Source organism: Sinocyclocheilus rhinocerous, unplaced genomic scaffold (genome assembly GCF_001515625.1).
Source record: "Sinocyclocheilus rhinocerous isolate Xijiao unplaced genomic scaffold, SAMN03320098_v1.1 scaffold140, whole genome shotgun sequence".
Lineage (NCBI taxonomy): Eukaryota > Metazoa > Chordata > Actinopteri > Cypriniformes > Cyprinidae > Sinocyclocheilus > Sinocyclocheilus rhinocerous.
The window spans coordinates 1,085,916-1,107,802 of record NW_015642053.1 but is presented as its reverse complement, the minus strand read 5'-3'; the positions used below and the strand labels follow the sequence as shown (position 1 = coordinate 1,107,802).

General features: G+C 35.4%; 1 protein-coding gene across 1 annotated transcript in view; it reads right to left on the bottom strand.

Moving 5' to 3' along the window:
• LOC107755399 (calcium/calmodulin-dependent protein kinase type II subunit gamma-like) overlaps positions 1 to 21,887 on the bottom strand; it is a 49,100-nt gene that overhangs the window by 26,828 nt on the left and 385 nt on the right. Inside the window, exons 2-7 of the mRNA XM_016572181.1 lie at positions 15,542 to 15,668; positions 10,915 to 10,969; positions 8,981 to 9,046; positions 6,580 to 6,652; positions 2,598 to 2,700; positions 1,133 to 1,216 (exon numbers count right to left, since the gene is read on the bottom strand). Of these exons, the coding sequence (XP_016427667.1) occupies positions 1,133 to 1,216; positions 2,598 to 2,700; positions 6,580 to 6,652; positions 8,981 to 9,046; positions 10,915 to 10,969; positions 15,542 to 15,668 (508 nt within the window). The remainder of the gene's footprint in view (positions 1 to 1,132; positions 1,217 to 2,597; positions 2,701 to 6,579; positions 6,653 to 8,980; positions 9,047 to 10,914; positions 10,970 to 15,541; positions 15,669 to 21,887) is intronic.

Here is a 21,887-nt window from a genome sequence, read left to right as displayed (position 1 = left end):
AAAGCTCATCGTTCTGAAAAGCGAGGTGTGCTCTGACTGGCCAGCTATCCAGTGTGTTGTGATTGGCCGAATACCTCAAGCGTGTGACGGAAATGTTACGCCGCTTACCATATTGTGATGCCGTGTCCCGGAGCGACGAGACAAAAACATTAAAGCCCATTATAAACGAGGCATTTGTTGCATCCAGTGGGGACATAATTATGGATTATAATGACTAATTACCATCTTTTTACGAGTTGCGTTGCATCGCGCCGCGTAAACATAAAACCATGTCTGCATTTGTGATCGGAGAAATGACAAACAACAAGCGCTACTCTACACTGCTCAAAACTCGCGTTTGAATCATCAGTGGCAAAAAATTTAAATATGAAAACGTACTTACAGTCTGTGCGTCAGAACAGCCGGCATTGTTGTCTACTCTACCAGGATTAGGAAACAGTCTTCCATAAAATGCGCTGCACTCATCTGAATATTTGGGTTGAACTGTTCTGGAACAGTCTTGTAAATACAACTTAACCACTGATTTCTTCTTTCTTTGCGTGAACATTTGGGCGGCTTTATGCAAATCTTCCCACATCGTGACGTAGACATGTGAGGGCGTGGACCAGTCTTAACTTTTATAAAGAATATCTCTTTGGGTTTGAGACCTTAGTCTTTGCAACTTTAGGGATCTTATCTATTCACAAACAGCTTGTAACACTCCAAAGAGAAAGGAAAACTTGAAATCGAATCATATGACCCCTTTAAGTTCAAATGGTAATTTGTTTTGTAATAATGTTTTACATAAAACCCCAACCCTGTTAACTAGTACCTAATCATCATCTTGATACTTCATGTGAAATTTGCAGCCTTAACCTGACTGACGTCCTTGTTTCAAGTGATGGTTAAGTGCTTCACTCAATATTTGCTTCAAAAAGCATGTATTCCAAAAGACTGTGTTGACAAACAGATCTACCGTACATTTAAACCCTATTTTCTGCTGAGTTCAGCAGCAAAAAACAGGCTTGATGCCGAAACTCTACTCAGCACTGCACTGCAAACTTGAGCAGTATGAATACTGCAACCTGTTAATACAGCAAGCAGAATGAATATGCAAGAGGTCTAATGATTAAAGACCCTGTTGAAAACTCACCACAGGCCCAGATGTCCACAGGTTTGCCGTAGGGATCCTTCCTCAACACCTCTGGAGACAGGTAGCCAGGTGTGCCAGCAAAACCTGTGACAAAAACAGGTTGAATTGACCATTCTGTACTCTGAGAATAAGATTAAGTGGATTCAAACCGCAGGCGCCTGTAGGCAAAGTAGCTCAGCCAATTAATATTCACTGAAATGCTAATAATTCCAAGCAGGTGTGTGTGGATAGTTTGATAGATGGATTTTTCCATACGCCAGAACCATTTCGAGCCAAAATGGTGACGTGCCAAGATGGCTGCCTGCCTCCAGCACTGGCACAACTGAAGCGGGCTGGAAATAGGTGGATTTTAAACAGCTGCGGTAACATAATTCTGTGCTGTCCAATCATATAGCTTGTATACAACAATTATTCCTACCCGCAAGGCTTTGTTCTTCACAAAACTCAGCATACTTCAGTCAAAACAAGATTACCTATTTAAAACTAAAGAAAGCTGTACTGATACTTGATTAGCACTAAAGCAACAGCTATCTCATGGCAGCAGAAATAAGCAGCCGCCAGTAGGGGGCCACAAGGCCCGAGAGAACCCTGCCTGACGGTTTTATCCAGTAGAGACAGCTCAGGAGAGGCATTTTCATAGCTAAAGGGTCTTTCACACACCGACAGGAATGATTGTGAAAGCTAAACATGAAATGGGCTAAGATTGGCATTCGGCACAGCCTGAAAATAAGCCTTTACGGCCATTCCAATCCATTTCAGACCAGAGGTAATGGAGCGGGAAATGCGGCAACATCCTTTTAAGATAAACTAAAAGAACATTACAAGAGGGAATCAGCACAGAAAATCCTCACTAATATAGAAAATCCTGTCAAATCTAAAGCAACAGTAGTAAAAATGCCAAAATGTGTGTAAAGTCTAAAAAGTATTCACAATTGGTCAAAACCACCCACAACATCCTAGCATAATGGGGACAAGCACCACATTTAAATCTAAAAATCCCCAAAAGTGCTTGTAAGTGGTAGGAAAAATGTTTGAATAGGTGTTGTAATTACAAATAGCTAAATTAACAACAGCTCTTGAGCTCCTCACAAGTATAAGTTTGTCTGAGATGTAGAATTAGAGAGATCTTTCCAGAGATATAGCGATTTCATTGTGGCTAAAATAGTGGTTTAGTTAGTAAATATACACCCATGATATTTAATATTTGCTTTCACTACTATTTATGTTTGTCTTTCCTCAGAAAAAAATATTAACAAAATCAAAAATGTGAGCTGGGGAAGTTTCTAAAATATGGCTGATTTGACACAAAATGACCAAAAAGTCTTTGTAAAAAGTATCCCAGCACATCAAGAGTAAGGAAACACCAGAACTACATACTAGCATGTATTTTAGCATGCTGTCTTACAGGATTGGAATCAAACTGAGGGGAATAATAAATGAGAGCAGGAAACTTGTTGTTCTTTACCAAACCAGGCCTGCTGATCTCCCTGCACCTCGATGGCCAGCCCAAAATCAGCCAGTTTCACTGCCGCTCCTTTCATCTTACTGGCCAACAGCAAGTTCTCGGGCTGAGGAGGAAAACAGAGGAAGCCTTTAACACTCACAAACATTTCAAATGGACTGAAAAGAGAGGTTAAAAAGATACTCTAGGATTGACAATAGGGCTGAACGATTAATTGCATTTGCTATAATATCGCGATATGAAAAAACACGATTTTTCAATCGCAAAGTTATTCTCTCTATGCTATTTTTCAATGTTTCAAGTGATGCAGGTGTTTTTTTCCCTGTAGGTTTTTTAAATTAAAAAAACATTAATTTTTCATAATGTTTAGTGAAATTATTTGGTAGTCTGAGGGGGGCGCAACCAAAAAAGTTTGAGAACCACTGGTCTAAAGTTAACAGACAGTGTTTAAAAAGTGCAGTGCACATGTTTACATATGTTTATTACATTGACTTTGAATTGCTAAAGTAGTGTGGTAAAGCAACAGATTTGTTTTTATATTTCTGCAATCTACTTTAGTTTGTGTCATTTGTTACTGACTTTCATATTCATGTTTACATCAGGCTTATTTGTCAGTGCTTTATGTTGTCATAATTATTACATGCTTACAAGGTTGGAAGTTCAACAAATCAGTCAATATACTACTGTGATTGTAGTTGTTAAATAAAAATGTCATTCATATCAATTCATGCATCACCTAATTTCATCGTAACATATAGGCCTGGCCTACAGAAAAGAACATTTATGTTTAATCTATCTAATAGTGTGTTGGTCATACTATACAATGATTTATAGCTCATAAAGAGCTTTAAAAAATAATTGCATATTAAATCGCAATCGCAATATTGGTAAAAAAAAATCGCAATTAGATTATTTTCCAAAATCGTTCAGCCCTAATTGACAATGCCCAGCGTGTGGTGCAAAGCTGGACATTTTACTGGTGGTAAATGTTAAATCTAATGGAACGTTTACACTGACAGCTATTTGTAACATCAAAGCATCTAAACACCACTTAGTCAGAGTTTAAGCAATTTCAACAAATACAATCGAGCTATATCCCAAAAAACTGAGAAATTTAAGTTTATGCAATGTGCAGCTACATGATGTGGCGACTACCAATTTACTTGTCTAACAAAGATTTTCATTACTGTAATTTTTAATTAATAAAGGTATTACAATAAAAACATTTTAACTGAAATAATATACACAACCGTTCAAAAGTTTGGCGTTGGTACAGTTTTTGAAAGAAGTCTCTTATGCTCACCAAGACTGCATTTATTTGATCAGTAAAACAGTAATACTGTGATATTGTGTAAATATTACTGAGGTTTAAAATTAAAAAATTAATTTATTCCTGCGATGCAAAACTGAATTTTCAGCATCATCACTCTAGTATTCAGTGTCACATGATCTTTCAGAAATCACTGAAATATGCTGCTTTGGTGCTCAAGAAACATTTCTAAAAACAGTTGTGCTGCTTAATTTTGTAGAAACCATGCTACATTTTTTTTCACAATTCTATGATGAATAGAAAGAGCAAAATAATTGATTTAAAGTGTAATTATAAATATCTTTACGGTCACCTTCAATCAATTTAATACATCCTTGCTGCATTAAAAGTATTAATTTCTTTTAAAAAAATGAACCCAGACTTTAGAACAGTAGTGTGTCAATTAAAAAAATTACAGTAGTGAGAATATGATGAGAATTAGAAAAAATGTGTTTAATTAATTGTACTAAACATAATGATAAAAAAAAATATTACCCAAAAATAAGGCTAATTTTCTTTTCATTTTCCTTTTCTTTTCTTTTTTTGAAATACGACTGAAACATGAATTTAAGTTCACCAGTAACATTAAGACATCCAGCAGAAGTAACACCTACAAAACCAACAATACAGACACTTTGCGACCTGCAACACTGTCAGTGTGAACACTCATTTAAAAAAGTACATCACAAGCAGATGTGCAGATGTGTCAGAGCCAAACCTGCTCAGTAGGATATGACAGATTTTGGGGGTCAAAGATCTCTCCACAGGTAATTGAGTTTATACATGGCTTAAAGGTTAAGCACGACTGAATTGTGTTTGCTTTACTACCACATTTATGCTGAGCAAATATTAGGGTGGATTTCCTGCGGTTTTGTCAGTGCTCCAAATTTGAAATCAAACACAAACATGCATTAATATCCAAGAGCTTCAAGTACAAAACCAAGAGAAGAGGCCCAGAAAGATATATTAGGCACAATGGTGGGCTTTCACACTAAAATATAGGCTGGAAAAGTCGATTTCCCCTCCATTCTCGAATACACAACTCAATAAGCTTGATTTATTAGCTGCCACACATATATCTTCTCAATGCACAGAGTTCATCCTCGAGTTCTACATTCAAGCAGAGAATTCAAATGCATCCATTATGAGGATGCTGGGAAATTTATGCCCATAGGTGTGAATCTCTCACTCTCCCTCATTAAACGCACAGACTACAAATAAGGAATGGTGAGACTCGCCGTGACCCCTCCCCACATCCCTCCGTCTCTCAGGCAATACCAGCAACAGTTGTCGTATCACGTTCCTTGCTATGGCAACCAGCCTGGGTACATCTCTGCTGCTCAGCATTGGGCTCACATACACATGGGGGAGGGCAGTGGATGTGACTAACGCACAATAGGAGGACATGATAAAACTGTGTCTGTATGCGTTATCCAAGTCATGCCACCGTCAAGACAACAAGTACATTCATTTCATACATTCACATGCACTGAGACACAAAGGCAAAATGTTTGATGTTTATGCATGAACTTGATTCATATGGTAATATAATGAATTGCTTAACGAGTACGGTTAAAAAAAGAGAGTATTACTTTAAACAAAGACAATCCCAGGGTGATTCTTTGTCAACTCAACTAGAGGTCTTTTTTTCTGGTGAAAGAAATACATAAATGAAGATGATTTTGTAGAGGGGGGTCAAAATGACAATTTTCACCTGAGATTCGGAGCCAAATTACAGGGATTATAGAAGCTTTTGCAATCTTTGTTGCATTATATGCCAATGGTGACCGTTCAAAAATGGGCAAAAGCACATCTTGTGTTTATATGCTATAACTCGAAGTATTAGAGTATTATCTTAATATCCTTTTATATTTTAGTTCTTAAACTTTTCTTTTGGTATCTTTATTTTTAAGGCCCTACATTGTTCATTTCCAGAGATTTCCAGGGATTTCAGTGTGGCTCCTTTAGTAAATCGTTCACATTTTCAGTGGTCAAAAAATCAAATGTGAGTCACTTTGCATTCAGCTGATATTTTTTTTCTTTTTAAAAGAAATGTGTGAAGTACAAATAATGTTGAAAAATCGTCATTTTGGCCCCCTACACGCTCAGAAATAAAGGTATAGAAGCTGTCACTGGGGCGGTACCTTTTCAAAAGCTACACTTTTGTACCTATTAGGTTCAAATATGTACACTTTAAGTGCTAATATGTACCTTTAAGGTACCAAAAGTGACCCTTTAGGTACAACCATGCACCTTTTGAAAAGGTACTGCCCCAGTGACAGCTTTTGTACCTTTATTTCTGAGTGTACTTAGTAAATATAGATCCATGACATTTAATATTTTGGCTTTCATCACTATTTATTTTTGTCTTTATTCTTCAAAAAAAATTGAGCTGGGGAAGTTTCTCAAATTGGGTTGATTTGACATGTAATGACCCAAAAGTCTTTGTAGCAAGTATCTGATTATGAAATTAAACAGAAATGAAAAAGCAGAAGTATGTACTATCATGTGCTTTCACATGTAGTCTTAAAGGATTGAAATCAAACGGAGGGGAACATTGTTGTACGTGTATATCTGTGTGTTTGTGCGGGGCAGGGCAGGGCATTGACTTGGAAACCCTCAGAGGCAGGCCGGTTGCCATGTGTGTAGTTGTTGTTGCGACAGACTCTCGCTCACCTTAAGGTCTCTGTGCACGATGTCATGCTGGTGAATATGATTGACGCTCTCCAGGATCTGATTGATGCACTGGCTGAAAAACAGAATAATAAATCAATCAGTGGAAGAGAAAGATCATAAGGATAAGTGAGAGGGTGAGATAAGGCTAAATATTGATTTTAACCATTTATTTGTATTGTATACAAAAGCCAGTTTCCTTATATTTACCCTCTTTTTACTTAACTTTGCCATCTCTGAAAGGTGCAGTTTTCCACAAGTTATATGGAGTAATTTAACAGTTTGTGTGCGTGTTCTTTTGAGAACCTGACAGCCCCTGGTTAATGCTCTTTCATATGTAAGAAAGAAACAAAAAAACTAATAGATTCTTCAAAATTTCTCCTTTATGCCAAAGAGGGAAAAAAGCCATATGGGTAGCTGTAGGGAACAACATTTTCATTTTTGGGTGAACAACACCTTTGAAAATACACTATATTTAAAGAGTATTCTGCAGTTGATACCAGATATAATACAGTTTATATTAAAACAGCCATTCATAAAATTGCCAAACGAGAAATGCTTCCACAAAAATAAATCATATTAAAGTATATTACCAAAAATCAGTTATACAGTCTTATATTATACAGTCATTTTGTAAAGAAATAAAGTCTGTAATTGTAATGCCTTAATTAAAATAAAGGCTTGATTAAAATTAATTGATTACAGTAAAGTTAATCAACAGCGTCGGCTTGACAATTCAATTAAGCAATTAAATTAAACACCATGACTGGATAATTGATGCTACATATGAATGTACCACTGCTGCTTTAACAGACAGAGCTCGGGTCAAGTGTAATGTGACTGAGGCACATAAGGTGAGCTGAGCAGGGGATTGTGCGATAGCTGGGGTGGGCGTTACTCTTGGAAAAGCGCCTCACCCTCAGACAGGTACACACACATGCACACGCGTTATCTCATCCCTCTTAAAGCTGTAATCCTATAACAGAATGTTATAGAGGCCTAACCGAGACAGATGAACCAGAATGAACGTGTGTGTGTGTGTGTGTGTGTGTGTGTGTGCGTGTGTGCGTGCGTGCGTGCGTGCGTGCGTGCGCGTTTGAGTGTTGCTGTGGTGTCATGCTACTTTATAGATACTTAGTATTAATGTGAAATTATGCATGACTTCCTTTAGGTCCTTATTGAATTTGTTCTGAGGAAATGGCACAGATGAATGTGTACATCACATGAATGTGTACATCAGACTTCTCGACATAGGTCACTTGTAGGCTTAAGCAAAACAGATGGATTTTTAAACAATAAATTAGATATTATATTGCATTATATTAACTTGACATTTGCGGTGTATTTAAATTGCTATATAAATTATTATATTACTAAGCTGTCCATCTGTTTTGCTGTAATAATATAATAATATAGTATAATATATAAATTATTTTACCATAGTAATTATTATATTACATTACATTACATTATATTATTATAAACTTGGCCCGTGCCAATTATAATTAGTTATAATTAGAATGATATTAATTCCAGTGACAACAAGCAACTTGTCATTTTACAATGCCTTGTTAGGACATGCCACAAGGAACGAGTGAGTGAAAATGGAGTATATGAGATAAGAAAGTAGACTGACAAAGACCGTTGAGTATATTAATGTTACAAAAGAACACAGAAGCTATTTGCCCAAATTTGGTTAAATTTTAAGCCCAGCATTCCCTTTTCAGGACAGCACAAATCCCACTGGACACAAAAGACCTGTCTCTCTCTATTTCACACACATATAGAGTACATGCACATACACACACAAATAAGACAGCTGATCTCTTAATAAAACACCTCTTTTCCCCACTCACCCTCTTTTTATCGGTCTTTACCCATGTGATATCAAAGCTCTAAACTTACCATGAACTCCCGTATGAGCGCATTAAAACACAGCTAACTGCTGGAGGGTGTTTGTGTTGGATGCCTGGGGCTTTAACTTAGAATCAGAGTCCCTCAGAGACTTACACACTCGCTGCTGGTTCCTGAAGACACTGTTCAAAGTGTGTCATTTCTATGTTACCAGATTTTCCACTTTGAGAAAGCTGTTTAGGAAGAATCTTCATGTTTGCCGTTCAGTGGCGGTGCTGTTAGTGCTGCAGAAGTGATGCACTCGAGAGGAGGGGCCAACGGAGGCCAAATGGATGCGCTTTTGTGTGGCACCTGTTGATTGCCAGTTCTGCAACTCCACCATCATTAAAGGCTTTCAGTTTTTCTCACAAAAGGGATCGTCCTCTCTCTGTGCTTTTGAATCAGATGTAAGTGTGTGTGTGTGTATGTGTGTGTGTGTGTGTGTAAGTGTGACCTGCTCACTGCAGGCTGCAGCACAGTAACCACAGCAACAGTAAATTGGAGAGCCCACCTTGCATCAGCTTCACTGTAATACTCTCTGGCGACGATGTCCTCAAACAACTCCCCCCCAGTCACACTGCGGAAAGGGAGAGGGGGGAAAACAGTGAAGCAAGGGATGAGAGAGTGGAGAGTGTGCTGGGTTTTGGGCTAATTTGGCCAGTAGCAAGAGGCAGAGCTGACATTTTACACTTACGTAAACATGATTGCAAATATATGTGATGCTGCAGTAAAACAAGTGTGGCCTGATTATACTATATATATATATATACTGTGTATATCATCAGATGCAGGGATGCAGTTATAATTTTACCACAGTAACCATAGTTTGAAACAAAATACAAGAGGCAATACAAGACAGTGGTGGCTCTTACAAAGTTTTACTATAGTAACCGGTGGTATTTTAGCAAAAACTGGTCAATTTTGGTTGTGCAAAACACAGAACGAAATAAAGAAAAGCATGTCAGACAAAAAAAATAAAATAAATATTAATAAATATAAATTACTAAAATCAACAACAACAAAAATTACAGTAATAACTGCAATTACTGTACAACAAATGTATTAATAATAATAATAATATAAAAAAATAATACATATTTTAATTAGATTTTATTTATATAACTTTAATAGTCTTTTACATTGCAATAAAACAAATTTCCAAAAAGTAAATTCTATTTTACATTAAATAAAAAATAAGAAAGAAAATGTTAAAGAAAATGATAGAATAATAAAATAAACTGTTTCACTCTATACTGTATATATATATATAAGTATCGCTTTTTATTTCTCCTCTTTCCTATTACTTGTTTCACTTCTGTTTATTTTAATTTTAGTTAAATTATGTCTGAATTTATTATGTCTGTATAGGTCTTTTTGTTTTATTTAATGTGAGTTATTTTAATACTTCAAAATAATACTACAATTGATTGCTTCTGTTGTCCTCATTTGAAAGTCGCTTTGGATAAAAGCGTCTGCTAAATGACTAAATAAATAAATAAATATATTAAGCATCACAACTGTTTTTTAACTAATAATAATAAGAAAAGTTTAATGAAAGTTTAATTGAATCAAATCAGCATATCAGAATGATTTCTGAACGATCATGTGACACTGAAGACTGAAGTAATAACTGCTCAAATTTTTCCTTTGCATTACAGGAATAAGTTACATTTTAAAATATATTAAAATAGAAAACAGTTAATTTAAACAGTAGTGCACAATATATTGTGAGGGTGGAGTGCAGTTGGCACTGAGGTGTGCACGAGTCATAACAGGAACATTTGTAGCTCAGCCTTTGTTCCACATAAATTGAGTTCCACAATGACGCCTGGAAAAATCAAAGTGCACTGGACTGGTTAAAACCAGGACACAATCAAAGAAACAACAATCTTGACAGCACTAAATGGCATTTATAGGGCCACCCAGAAATGTCTACCCATCAATTTTGCTGGCAGATCCCATCAAATTGAAGGATATATTTTTGACACCCGGGAAGGTGCATACAAGGCGTTTTTGTCAAACATATTTCAGCTGCATTTATCTGCCTGCACAAAAAAAAAAAAAAAAAAAAAAAAAACTTTTTTAAAACAATGTACCATTTTAAAAATTTTACCATTTACCCAATATTTGAGTGTATATTTATACTTACATAGTATCACATCATAAAATATCAACATGTTAACGCCAACACTTTACTGAAATCATGTGTTTACCCATGCACTTTGTGTCACTGCCTATGTAGAATATTTTTAAAATTTTATTTATGAGGTTTCATTTCAGTTAGAATGCTGTCTTAAAAGGCAGTTACCTATGTAGGTAGCGAGACAGCTCACTGGGTTTTGAAACAGAGCCTATATTATTATCATCATGTCTCAAGTTACAGTACAGCATATACTGCTGAGTCACACGTGTGCGTTTGTGTGTGTGAGTTTCGGTCATACTCACAGGTCAAAGACCAGGTAATGGAAACCTTCTTCTGAGATACTGTCATGGAGCCGAACTGGGGTTGAAAAGACACAAGAGGAGAATCAGCATTAAACACAGAGATAATGCATTATGAAAGCAAATGTTTTTAATGAGAGGGAAATCTTGAGCATTCTTCGCTCCATCACACAGCGTTCATAACAACATCTGATGAGAACATGCGGCATACGTCCAATTACACGCTACTATAGTGACGCTTACAATTACGAAGCACGTTTACAGACCTAAGTTAACCATAATGAGCACATGGCCAAATTAAATATCAAAAAGAGGATCCATCGAAAAGAGAGAGAGAGGATGGATGACAAGCTCACTTATGTACACAAGCAGTGTGTCACGTAGACAGTGACACACACCGAGTGTATTGGGTTGGGGGTTGAATGGAGAAAGAGAGAGTGAGAGAGAAATAAGGAGAGAGAGTTGAGTAAACACTGCCCAGAATAGCAGGGGCCTTATGAGAGCACTGAGAGAAAGAGCAACATAGCAACTAGTTGAAGGAGGGAGGGAAAGAGACAGAGGGTAAATAACGGAGGGATTGAGGCAAATCTGATGCTGGAAAATACATATATTAGATAAATTACATCTACATTATTAGCGTAATGCAGCGAGTCAATAGTCCTCACAATGATTGTTTGACAAGCAAGGCCCGAGCATGTTGACACTGGGACTGCAAACACGAGCCGCCATCACGCCAGTAATTACAGAAGCTCGAGTTTAATAAAGTCCTAAACATTCAGAGAGAGAGGTTAAATACAGTGTACTCTGTAAAGTGAGGTATACCGATATTAAGCAAGAAACAATGTATGACAAGACTGGAAGCCATTTAAGTGGATGGAAACACGTTTGGCTGCAATATTATTGGCCATATTTAAGGTGGAGGTCATTTTAAGGCGATTTTTCTGTTAAAATACTACACGGTTCCACTTCAATTTTCTCAGAAAGTGTAAACACTGTAGTGCTTTCAAAACACTGCTCTGTTTGAGCATCCCAACCAGCAACATGGGTTTAACCAATGGCATTAGTTTGGAGGCGGGATTATCTGTTTTTTTTAAACCAATGGAAGAGAGGGAAGCATTCAGGGATCTGTTTAACATTATTGCCTTTATTTTTTACAATATTAAACACAACACCTTCTTGTTTCTTACTTTTCCAATTTATTATTATTATTAATAATAATAATAATAATAATTTGAAGTGTGGAACATCAGTATCAAAAATTACATTTAATTTAATTCAAATATAATTAATATAGTAATAATATATAAATTCTAATATATTATAAAGTGTTCAGGAAACCTGTTTGAAAATAGTCATTATTTTTTGCAATTTTGTTCGTGCAGAAATTACTAATTTCACCTCTAATTTAATTTTTTCAATTTATATAATAATAATAATAATAATAATATTAATAGCATTAATAATAATCATAATTATTATTATATTTATCAGCATCATCATTACATGTGTCACCTTCTTAATATATTTTGAATTTAATAATAATAATTACTATTATTAGTAGTGTTCAATTTCTGTGCCTAACAAAACACACACACACACAAACACGTTTGTTTTTATATATATATATATATATACACACACACACACACACACAAACTTACAAACACATGACTAGCTGAGTGAAAGAGAAATACACATTAGTGTGTCAACTGCGCCAGTAGCAATGAGCACTCAGTCCTCTCTCCTCTTTAACCTATCAGATGGTCTCTCTCTCTCCATCTCTCTTCCTTCATTGGCTCTATTGTTCAGCAGTTATGTGCAGCCCAAGCAGAAAACATGACAAGCTGTCCACTTGAGGAGAGACGACAGAAGAGAAAGTAAAGGAGAGAGAGTGATACAGGTGATGGAGCAGGAGAAAGGGGACAGCATCGCCTGAGGCGGAACAGAGATTAGAATAAGAAAACACAACCGATGCAAAGACGGTGAGATAGTGGGGAAAAAAGAGGAAGGAGTGAGACACAGAGAATGGAGGAGGAAGACCCTGGATAGAGTGTGAAGTTGAGGTCAAGGGTGGGATACGACTCAAAATGGTGTGGAAGATGCCAGACAGTAGAATTACAGACAAGTAAACAACAGCGGAAGTTGAGTTATATAATATTTAATGAACATAATTAAAAGTTCAAATACTATTCTTTTGAACTTTCTATTCATCAAAGAATCCTGAATGCATTTTGTCACGTTTCCCACAAAAAATATTATGCAGCACAACTATTTTTCAACACGAAGAAGAAGAAGAAGAAGAAGAAGAAAAAGAAGAAGAAGAAGGAGAAGGAAGAAGAAGAAGAAGAAGAAGAAGAAGAAACTGGAGTAATGGCTTATATATTAAAATACAAAAGTTGTTTGACATTATACTTTCTCACAATAAATCAAATAAATGCAGTGTTGATGAACATAAGAGACTTCTTTCAAAAACATTAAAAGATCTTTGAGGTTTATTTTAAGATTATTGCCTATAAATTGGTAGCATGAGACATACAACATGAATTTTCAAAAGAGTTTGAGTAAGTGTTGTTTAAATGTTTTTTCATGCTGCCAAATATTTTCTGAAATAATTTTACACTATTTTAACACTTTAAAAAACCCTCAAAAATACTGAAAAAGAAACGATAAATGATATAAATTGTGAAACGTGCATTTTTAAACTCAATCAGCCAAGCAGGCAAAAGCAATAATCTCAAAATATATATTAGGGATTACGTTACAGAAACTCCCTGTCTCAAGTCTTCTATCCTAAATGAGATTCTTACTGAAATCACCATGGTTACCAAACAGATAAAACAGGATTCTACTGTGGGATGTTTCTGTAATACGGCCCCAGGGGTATAAATATATAACACGGTATGAGTAATTATCACAGTAATATAACAGAATATATCACAATGCAATTATTTTTGTTGAAAATGTAATTAAGAAAAATGGCTTATATTTTAATAACCATGATCTAAGTAAATATTCCAGTGAGACCCTTCCATTTAATTATTCTCTCTTATTATTTGATACTTGATGAACACAAACCGAAAGATAAGATTACTAATAATTAATACACAATAATTAATTACATCTAATGCACCCTAATCTCAAGCAGGCATGTCTTCCTTCATCTTCTTAGTGGTTTTCTTGCACGCTCTCGCCTCTGAGCTCATTGGTGATAATGACGGTATTTGGGCTGAACTGCTGCCCACCAGCATCTCCCACCTCAGCACAGTTATTTATAGAGCTCCACTCCTCTTCTATTCCTCTCCATCTCTCTCTGCTGCTCTCTCCATCCCTCTACCTTCACCTCTTTCTTTGTCGCCATCACCCCCATCTCGATGGCTCTGCTGGGTTTTTTTTTTTCAGGTGTTCTGCCCTCTTAGGTCTTCTCCTCATTCTACCGATCAGTCTCTCCCACTTTCTGTCTCCACACCTCCTTCTAATTCCCTCTTTGCTTTCTTATTCATTCTCCTATTGCTGCCTACTAAATTCTGCTCTTTATTAGCTCATTCTTCCCCTCACAGTTCATTTTGTTCTGTAAGACAATGAGTTTTGGGAGAGGCTGTTCTGCAGGACATGGTATGTTTTGCTGCAAAAATACTTCAACCTAATTCAGTCCCACCAGCTTACACACACACACACACACACACACACTCATAAACACTCACAAAGCTGCAGATGCTCACTGCGACAAACTCACATGTACACCACCATTTGAGAGTTTGGACTAAATTTAAAGTCTCATTTAAAAGTTTAGGGTTGGTAAGATTTATTTATAATGTATTTGAAATATGTCTCTTATGAACACCAAGGCTGCATTTATTTAATCAAAAATGCAGTAAAACAGTAATATTGTGAAAGATAATTACAGTTTCAAGTAGCTGTTTTCTATTTTAATATATTTTAAAAAGTAATTTATTCCTGTGATGCAAAGCTGAATTTTCTTCAGTGTCACATGATCCTTCAGAAATTATTCTAATATGCTGATTTGCTGCTCAAGAAACATTTCTGATTATTAAAGTTAAAAACAGTTGTGAAGCTTAATGTTTTTGTAGGATTCTTTGATGAACAGAAAGATCAAAAGAACAGAATTTATTCGAAATAGGAAGTCTTTACTGTCACTATTGATCAATTCAATGCATCCTTGAGGAACAAAATAATAAATTTCTTTCAAATTGACCCCAGACTTTTGAATGATATTGTATGTTTTGTTACAAAATGATATAAAGAGTTTGTATGATGATATGAAAATGATATAAAGGTTTGTAAACATATAAACACCGCATAAATATTTATTTAAAAAAACTCTTTCTTTTCTTTTTTTTTTTTAAAGGCTGAGATGGACTAGAAAAACAGCGAAAAACATCTAATGATGCACCTTATAAAGTTTGTTGAGAGAATGACTAGAATGAGCAGAGCTGCCAACTAGACAAAAGGGTCATGATCTTGAAGCTCAAAGATGAAATAACTTTTAAATTGTTAAACATTTTTAGAACTCATAAATGATCCCATACTTCAAATATTCTCATTTATAGTTTTGATGGCTTTATTGTTACTCTAAAATTAAAAAAGAGATCATAATGAAGATCAAACTCACCAATATTGGGGTGTTTGAGTAGACGACAGATTCGGGCCTCACGTTCCAGTTTCTGATGATCTGCAGATGAAAAAGAGAGGGAGAAAAGCAGGTTAGATATTTGAGGTGGCTGATGGCTTGTTCTCAGCTATAAAATAAAAAGGACACCTGATCTGAGGTGCAAGCAGCTCATTTTTCCATAGGGGTCATAGATGTGAACCGCAATGCTGGCGAGTTAAGAGGGAATAAACAATTCAGAGAGATGATATACATAATATGAATTAAAAATAAAATAAAATAAAAAATAAAATAAAAAATAAAAAACAAAATAAAAATTAAATTAAATGAATTAAATTAAATTAAATAAAGATAAAGATAAAGATGCAATCTACATGCAGAAACTTAATCCTAATATTATATAATATATAATAATATATGATTGTATCGGCAAAGCCCTAAAAAGACTGCAGAAATATATCCCAAGTTATCCAAGGTTTGTGACTTTGGTCCTGTCATGGTAAGATACTGTAAATCGTGTGTGTGTTTGTAAGAGTGGGGGTGAGGTTCAAGCTAATCTAAGGCTTATTACTGAAACAAGTAATACGGTTGTGTGAGCTCGAAGGATGAATGTTGTGTAAAATTAAACAAACAAGCCCGAGGGCTCATTTCTTCACACTTGCAAGTGCAACACACACACACACACACACACACACACCACAAGCGCAGGAGTCTAAATAGCAGCTCAATGTCTTGACTGGGGTTTATTCATCTTCTCAATGTAAAAATCACCCACTATGCACTGCTGGAGGCCAGTGAAACTGGATGTGATTCCTATTTTAGAAGAAAATAATAGGCTTTAATGTCAAATAAACAATGTTTTGACAGATTATACTCAGACAGGTTATACCAGCTTACGAGATCCTTGCAGATCAAATATTAAACCTGCTTTAAACTTAACTGCATGAAATAATATTTATTTTTAATCAGTAATTGTATTAGGGTTTCCAGCTCTAAAAGATCTAAACATCCTTAAAACTTGATCAATTTACATTTAAATTGACAAATTACCTCATTGGCAAAAAGCTTTGCTTGTTTCTTGCATAAATGTATCAAACTTTTAATAAATAAAGTTAAAAATGCAGTTAATTCAAGACATTTTCTATTAGTTTTAATGTAGAAACATGCTTTGAAACAATATGTATTGTGAAAAGTGTTGTAAAAAATATGAATTAATCATTAGTGTACACTAATCTGCTTTCTTGTCTTGACAACAAGATAAAAATACCTTTACCAAGTTTGAAAATATAATCGGTTATATAAATATCAAGTTAATATCAGGGCCATCTCAAAGGTCTCAGACAAGTCTAGCCCCCGGCCTCTGCTCACTCTAGGCTGCCGTGTGTGACGCTGTTTCGTTGTGAAAGCGAAACTACTTTGTTTGGCTCACAGACTGTAAGTACGTTTTTTAGCATTAAAATGAAAGCTTTAAACTCTAGATCCTTCCTCATGATATTTATGATTACGTTCACAGCTTACATTTATGCTTCATACATAAAACATACACGATAATGCACTGCATTGAAAAAACTACTTCAAGTAGTAGCAAAAGATGAGCACCAGGTCTTCAAAGTGCTAATACAGCATCAATCCAATTGCAATCTTTTTGTTATCAGAGTAAAAGAAAACCAGTTTTGTAAAGTAAAATAAGTTGTGAATTCCTGTACTAGTAACACCAAAGTCATGGGTTCGATTCCCAGGGAATGCATAAACTATACCTTTATATAGAAGTGTCTGCTAAATGCGTAAATATAAAAACTGCACAAAGTTTCACACTGACTAAAAGTGCAATCCACTGAAAGGACTGATCTACTATTCCTCACAGCCTCATTTACATGCTGACTGATTAAGGTCCACTAAGGCAAAAGGCTGAATACATCAATGGCAAATACATTCTTACTGTATCTCGGAAGTTTCACGGTCCCAAAAGTAACTGGAAAGGAAACTCCCTTCTATATTACACAGAGTGTGGTGCTATCAAAACTACTTCAGTTTCACTACGGAAGATAACACAATCTCATGCTGCAGTAATTGTATTACAGACACACACTGCCCTCTAATCTGATGCATAATTAAACGCAGGGTAGAGATAGGAAGGGCCCTCTGTCCTGACATTCTGTGTAAAGGGTGAATAAGAGCAGGACAGACAGGAAGACAATGGTGGAAAAGGGAGCCACCGAAAGGTTACAGAGAGGAGGCCAAACACTGGAACAAAAACACTGAGTCTGCACTGAATGTAAAACACATCTTTTGTTATAATGTTTATAGATAATATGCACATAGATATATTCAAATCAGCTCTAATATTCAAAATAGCTTTAAATGATGCGCATAATGGAAATGTTAACCCTTGCCAAGTTAATTAAGATCAAATTAATTAAGATCCTTCAAATTCAACAATCGAAACCAGAATCAAAAATTTAAATGATCAACAATTCAAACATTTAATTTACTGGAATCAAAAATTAATTCATTATTAAATTAATTGTTTCAATTAATAATGGAAAAAATCAAACTATAATTGAAAATATAATTTGAATGAATACTGAATAAGAACTGATCTGAAAAAAAGGTGTAGGAAAGAAAGCCACAGAAAATGGAAACTTGATTAGGCCTATAGTTAGAAAATTAAAATCAAAAAGGAAATAAGAATTTAAACTGAATCAAATATGAATCACTTGGAACTGGAATCGAATATGAACTGAATAGACAGTACATAAAGAGTCATTTAAATAAGGTTTAGAAAAAGAGAAGTGCAAAACAGGTGAAATTGGAATTAAACAGACATTGTAATTTTATTCATATTCAAGTCTAGTTCCAGTTAATTCACTTTCAGTTGTGTTTCAATGTAACTGAAAGAGAAGGTATTAATAAAGCAAATAGTTGAAACTGAACTGAAACAGAAAAATGTAAATTGGAATTAAAATTCAAGTTGCCACTGAAACTGGATTGGAAGTGAATTAACTGGAACTGGAATTGGAAATGAATTGGAAGGAATGGGATAGAAAGACTGTGAATTAGTACAGTGACGCAAAAGCACCACTAATCACCAGAGGCAGTGTGTGTGTGTAAGAGAAAGGATTACATGAGACATGTACTTGAAGCAAAATCACAACTCCCTTGTGTGAGCATCTGCACTGTAAGCCTGTGCATGTGCGTGTGTCACCTCATCAGCTCAGATGGCAGGATGCCTTTCTTCCATTGTTCCTTCACTCATTCATTTACTCTATGATTATGAATAATCCTCGGTAGAGCAGAAATCTCCTCTTACCAATGACACTTCCTGTTGACATCATCCACTGACTTAGTCAACATAAAAACCCATTTTACTTTCACAATGTGATGTATTTAAATAAACAGGAAATTCAAAAAGTAAAGCTTGCTGAATTATTTTATCCATAGGGAAGCGTCCTCGCCGGTTCATCTGAGAATCACTTATGCACACGCACGATTCAGTGTCCAAGCACAGACGTGCACACCTGCTCCATTACAATGGAGTGCTTTCCTGTGAAATACATTGATTTGTACATCCTGTGCTGAAGACTCCGTGTGGATAGCAACAATCTCCGAGTCCTCTCATCCTCAGAGAAATAAATGAGCCGCTGTCGTGACTTTGGATCTTACACACACACACTCATCCAAAAATCCCTAGGCTCAACCTCAAGACAACATGCCTGTTCACTAACCGCCCTGATGCATTACGCTTACACAACTCGTAGGTCTCTGTAGCTCAAACAGAAGAGCATGCTGCTAGAAATGCCACGGTCATAAATTTAATTCCCAGGAAATGCACAAACTGATAAAAAAATGTATATTATAAAATGTATTATAATATATATATATTAGTAATAAAATAATAAAATAAAATAAAAAATAATGTTCACACACACACACACACAGTATATTAGTGCTGTCAAACGATTAATCACGATTAATCACATCCTAAATCATTTTAAATGATAATAATTATTATTTAATAATAATTTTAATAATTTTTTATCAAATATAAAAAAATTACAGTATTAAAAGTAAATAAATACTGTTTATATTATTAAGTACAATTTACATATTTAAATATCACAATATTTAAATTCTTCATTACAATTTTGTGGTGACAGTATTAAAAGACTGATACAAAAAACTGCTTTAACTTTTATATGCTTTAAATCAAATGATTAACTGCAAACACTGATTAATTGATGGTAGCCATTGACATCCACAGTATTTTTTTCCATGCTATGGAAGTCTATGGCTACCGCCAACTGTTTGGTTCCCAACATTATTAAAAATATCTTCTTTTGTCAACAGAAGAAAGAAACTCATACAGGTTTGGAACAACATGATGGCGAGTAAATGATGACAGAATTTTAAATTTGGGTAAACTATCCCTTTAACTGCAGTGTGGACTAGATCTTATGCAGTCTAGTCAAAGGTCTGATTATGTGAGACAAATCAAGCCCTAATGTCATAATGCCCTTTCCAATCAATCTCAGAAAAAGAATAATCTAAAAAAAAAGCATCAAAAAGCGTTCTGCTGATTTAAGCTGGCAAGGATGTTTCTCAACCAGCAAACACATTGATAAAAGCTAAATTACAGCAGTTTCATGTTCCGTGACTTGTCGAGATAATGCCTTCATTAGGATGCCAGAGGGAAGGAGGAGGAGCTGAGAGGCAGTCGACTAGAGCGACCTTAACACACACACACACACACAGGTAACCCATCCCCAAAAGAAAATGCTCATTCCTAATATGGATACGGATGGTGCAGTGTTTAATTGCTTCATCACCTGTGCCATTTAGAGACAGTGTGTGTGTGTGTGTGTGTGTGTTTTAGTGTCGGTGTCAGTGTTTTGCTTATATATATATATATATATACACACACACACACACACACACACACAGTATATTAGTGCTGTCAAACGATTAATCACGATTAATCACATCCTAAATCATTTTAAATGATAATAATTATTATTTAATAATAATTTTAATAATTTTTTATCAAATATAAAAAAATTACAGTATTAAAAGTAAATAAATACTGTTTATATTATTAAGTACAATTTACATATTTAAATATCACAATATTTAAATTCTTCATTACAATTTTGTGGTGACAGTATTAAAAGACTGATACAAAAAACTGCTTTAACTTTTATATGCTTTAAATCAAATGATTAACTGCAAACACTGATTAATTGATGGTAGCCATTGACATCCACAGTATTTTTTTCCATGCTATGGAAGTCTATGGCTACCGCCAACTGTTTGGTTCCCAACATTATTAAAAATATCTTCTTTTGTGTTCAACAGAAGAAAGAAACTCATACAGGTTTGGAACAACATGATGGCGAGTAAATGATGACAGAATTTTAAATTTGGGTAAACTATCCCTTTAACTGCAGTGTGGACTAGATCTTATGCAGTCTAGTCAAAGGTCTGATTATGTGAGACAAATCAAGCCCTAATGTCATAATGCCCTTTCCAATCAATCTCAGAAAAAGAATAATCTAAAAAAAAAGCATCAAAAAGCGTTCTGCTGATTTAAGCTGGCAAGGATGTTTCTCAACCAGCAAACACATTGATAAAAGCTAAATTACAGCAGTTTCATGTTCCGTGACTTGTCGAGATAATGCCTTCATTAGGATGCCAGAGGGAAGGAGGAGGAGCTGAGAGGCAGTCGACTAGAGCGACCTTAACACACACACACACACACACAGGTAACCCATCCCCAAAAGAAAATGCTCATTCCTAATATGGATACGGATGGTGCAGTGTTTAATTGCTTCATCACCTGTGCCATTTAGAGACAGTGTGTGTGTGTGTGTGTGTGTGTTTTAGTGTCGGTGTCAGTGTTTTGCTTTATTGTGCTGAAGCTCAGAGATCCGTGGGCTCAATTACTGGCCCACAGGCACTTGTGTGTTTGTCGCAATCAACAAAACTGTAGTGACCAACAGAAAAGAGCAGGCGCAGAGGAGAGCAGATCCTCAGGGACACAGGTCTGGATCCAGAGCGCAAATCAGTATGAGCCTGGACAATTAATAGCCTGTCAATATCTGCTAGAAGCATCTGGTCACCGAGGCTCTTCCATTTTCCAAATGATGAAATGACAAAAATTTTCCAAAGACTAATGTTAAATATGACAAGAGGCTATTATGTTGAAGGAGCAGCAGCCCCAAGCAAATAACATGATGCAGACTTAAGAGTATAGAATTACAGGAAACACTGAATTATGTGCATTATAATATTAAATGTGGGATATTTAGAGTAACATTTGAGCTTACAGAAAAAAAAAAAACACACACAAACA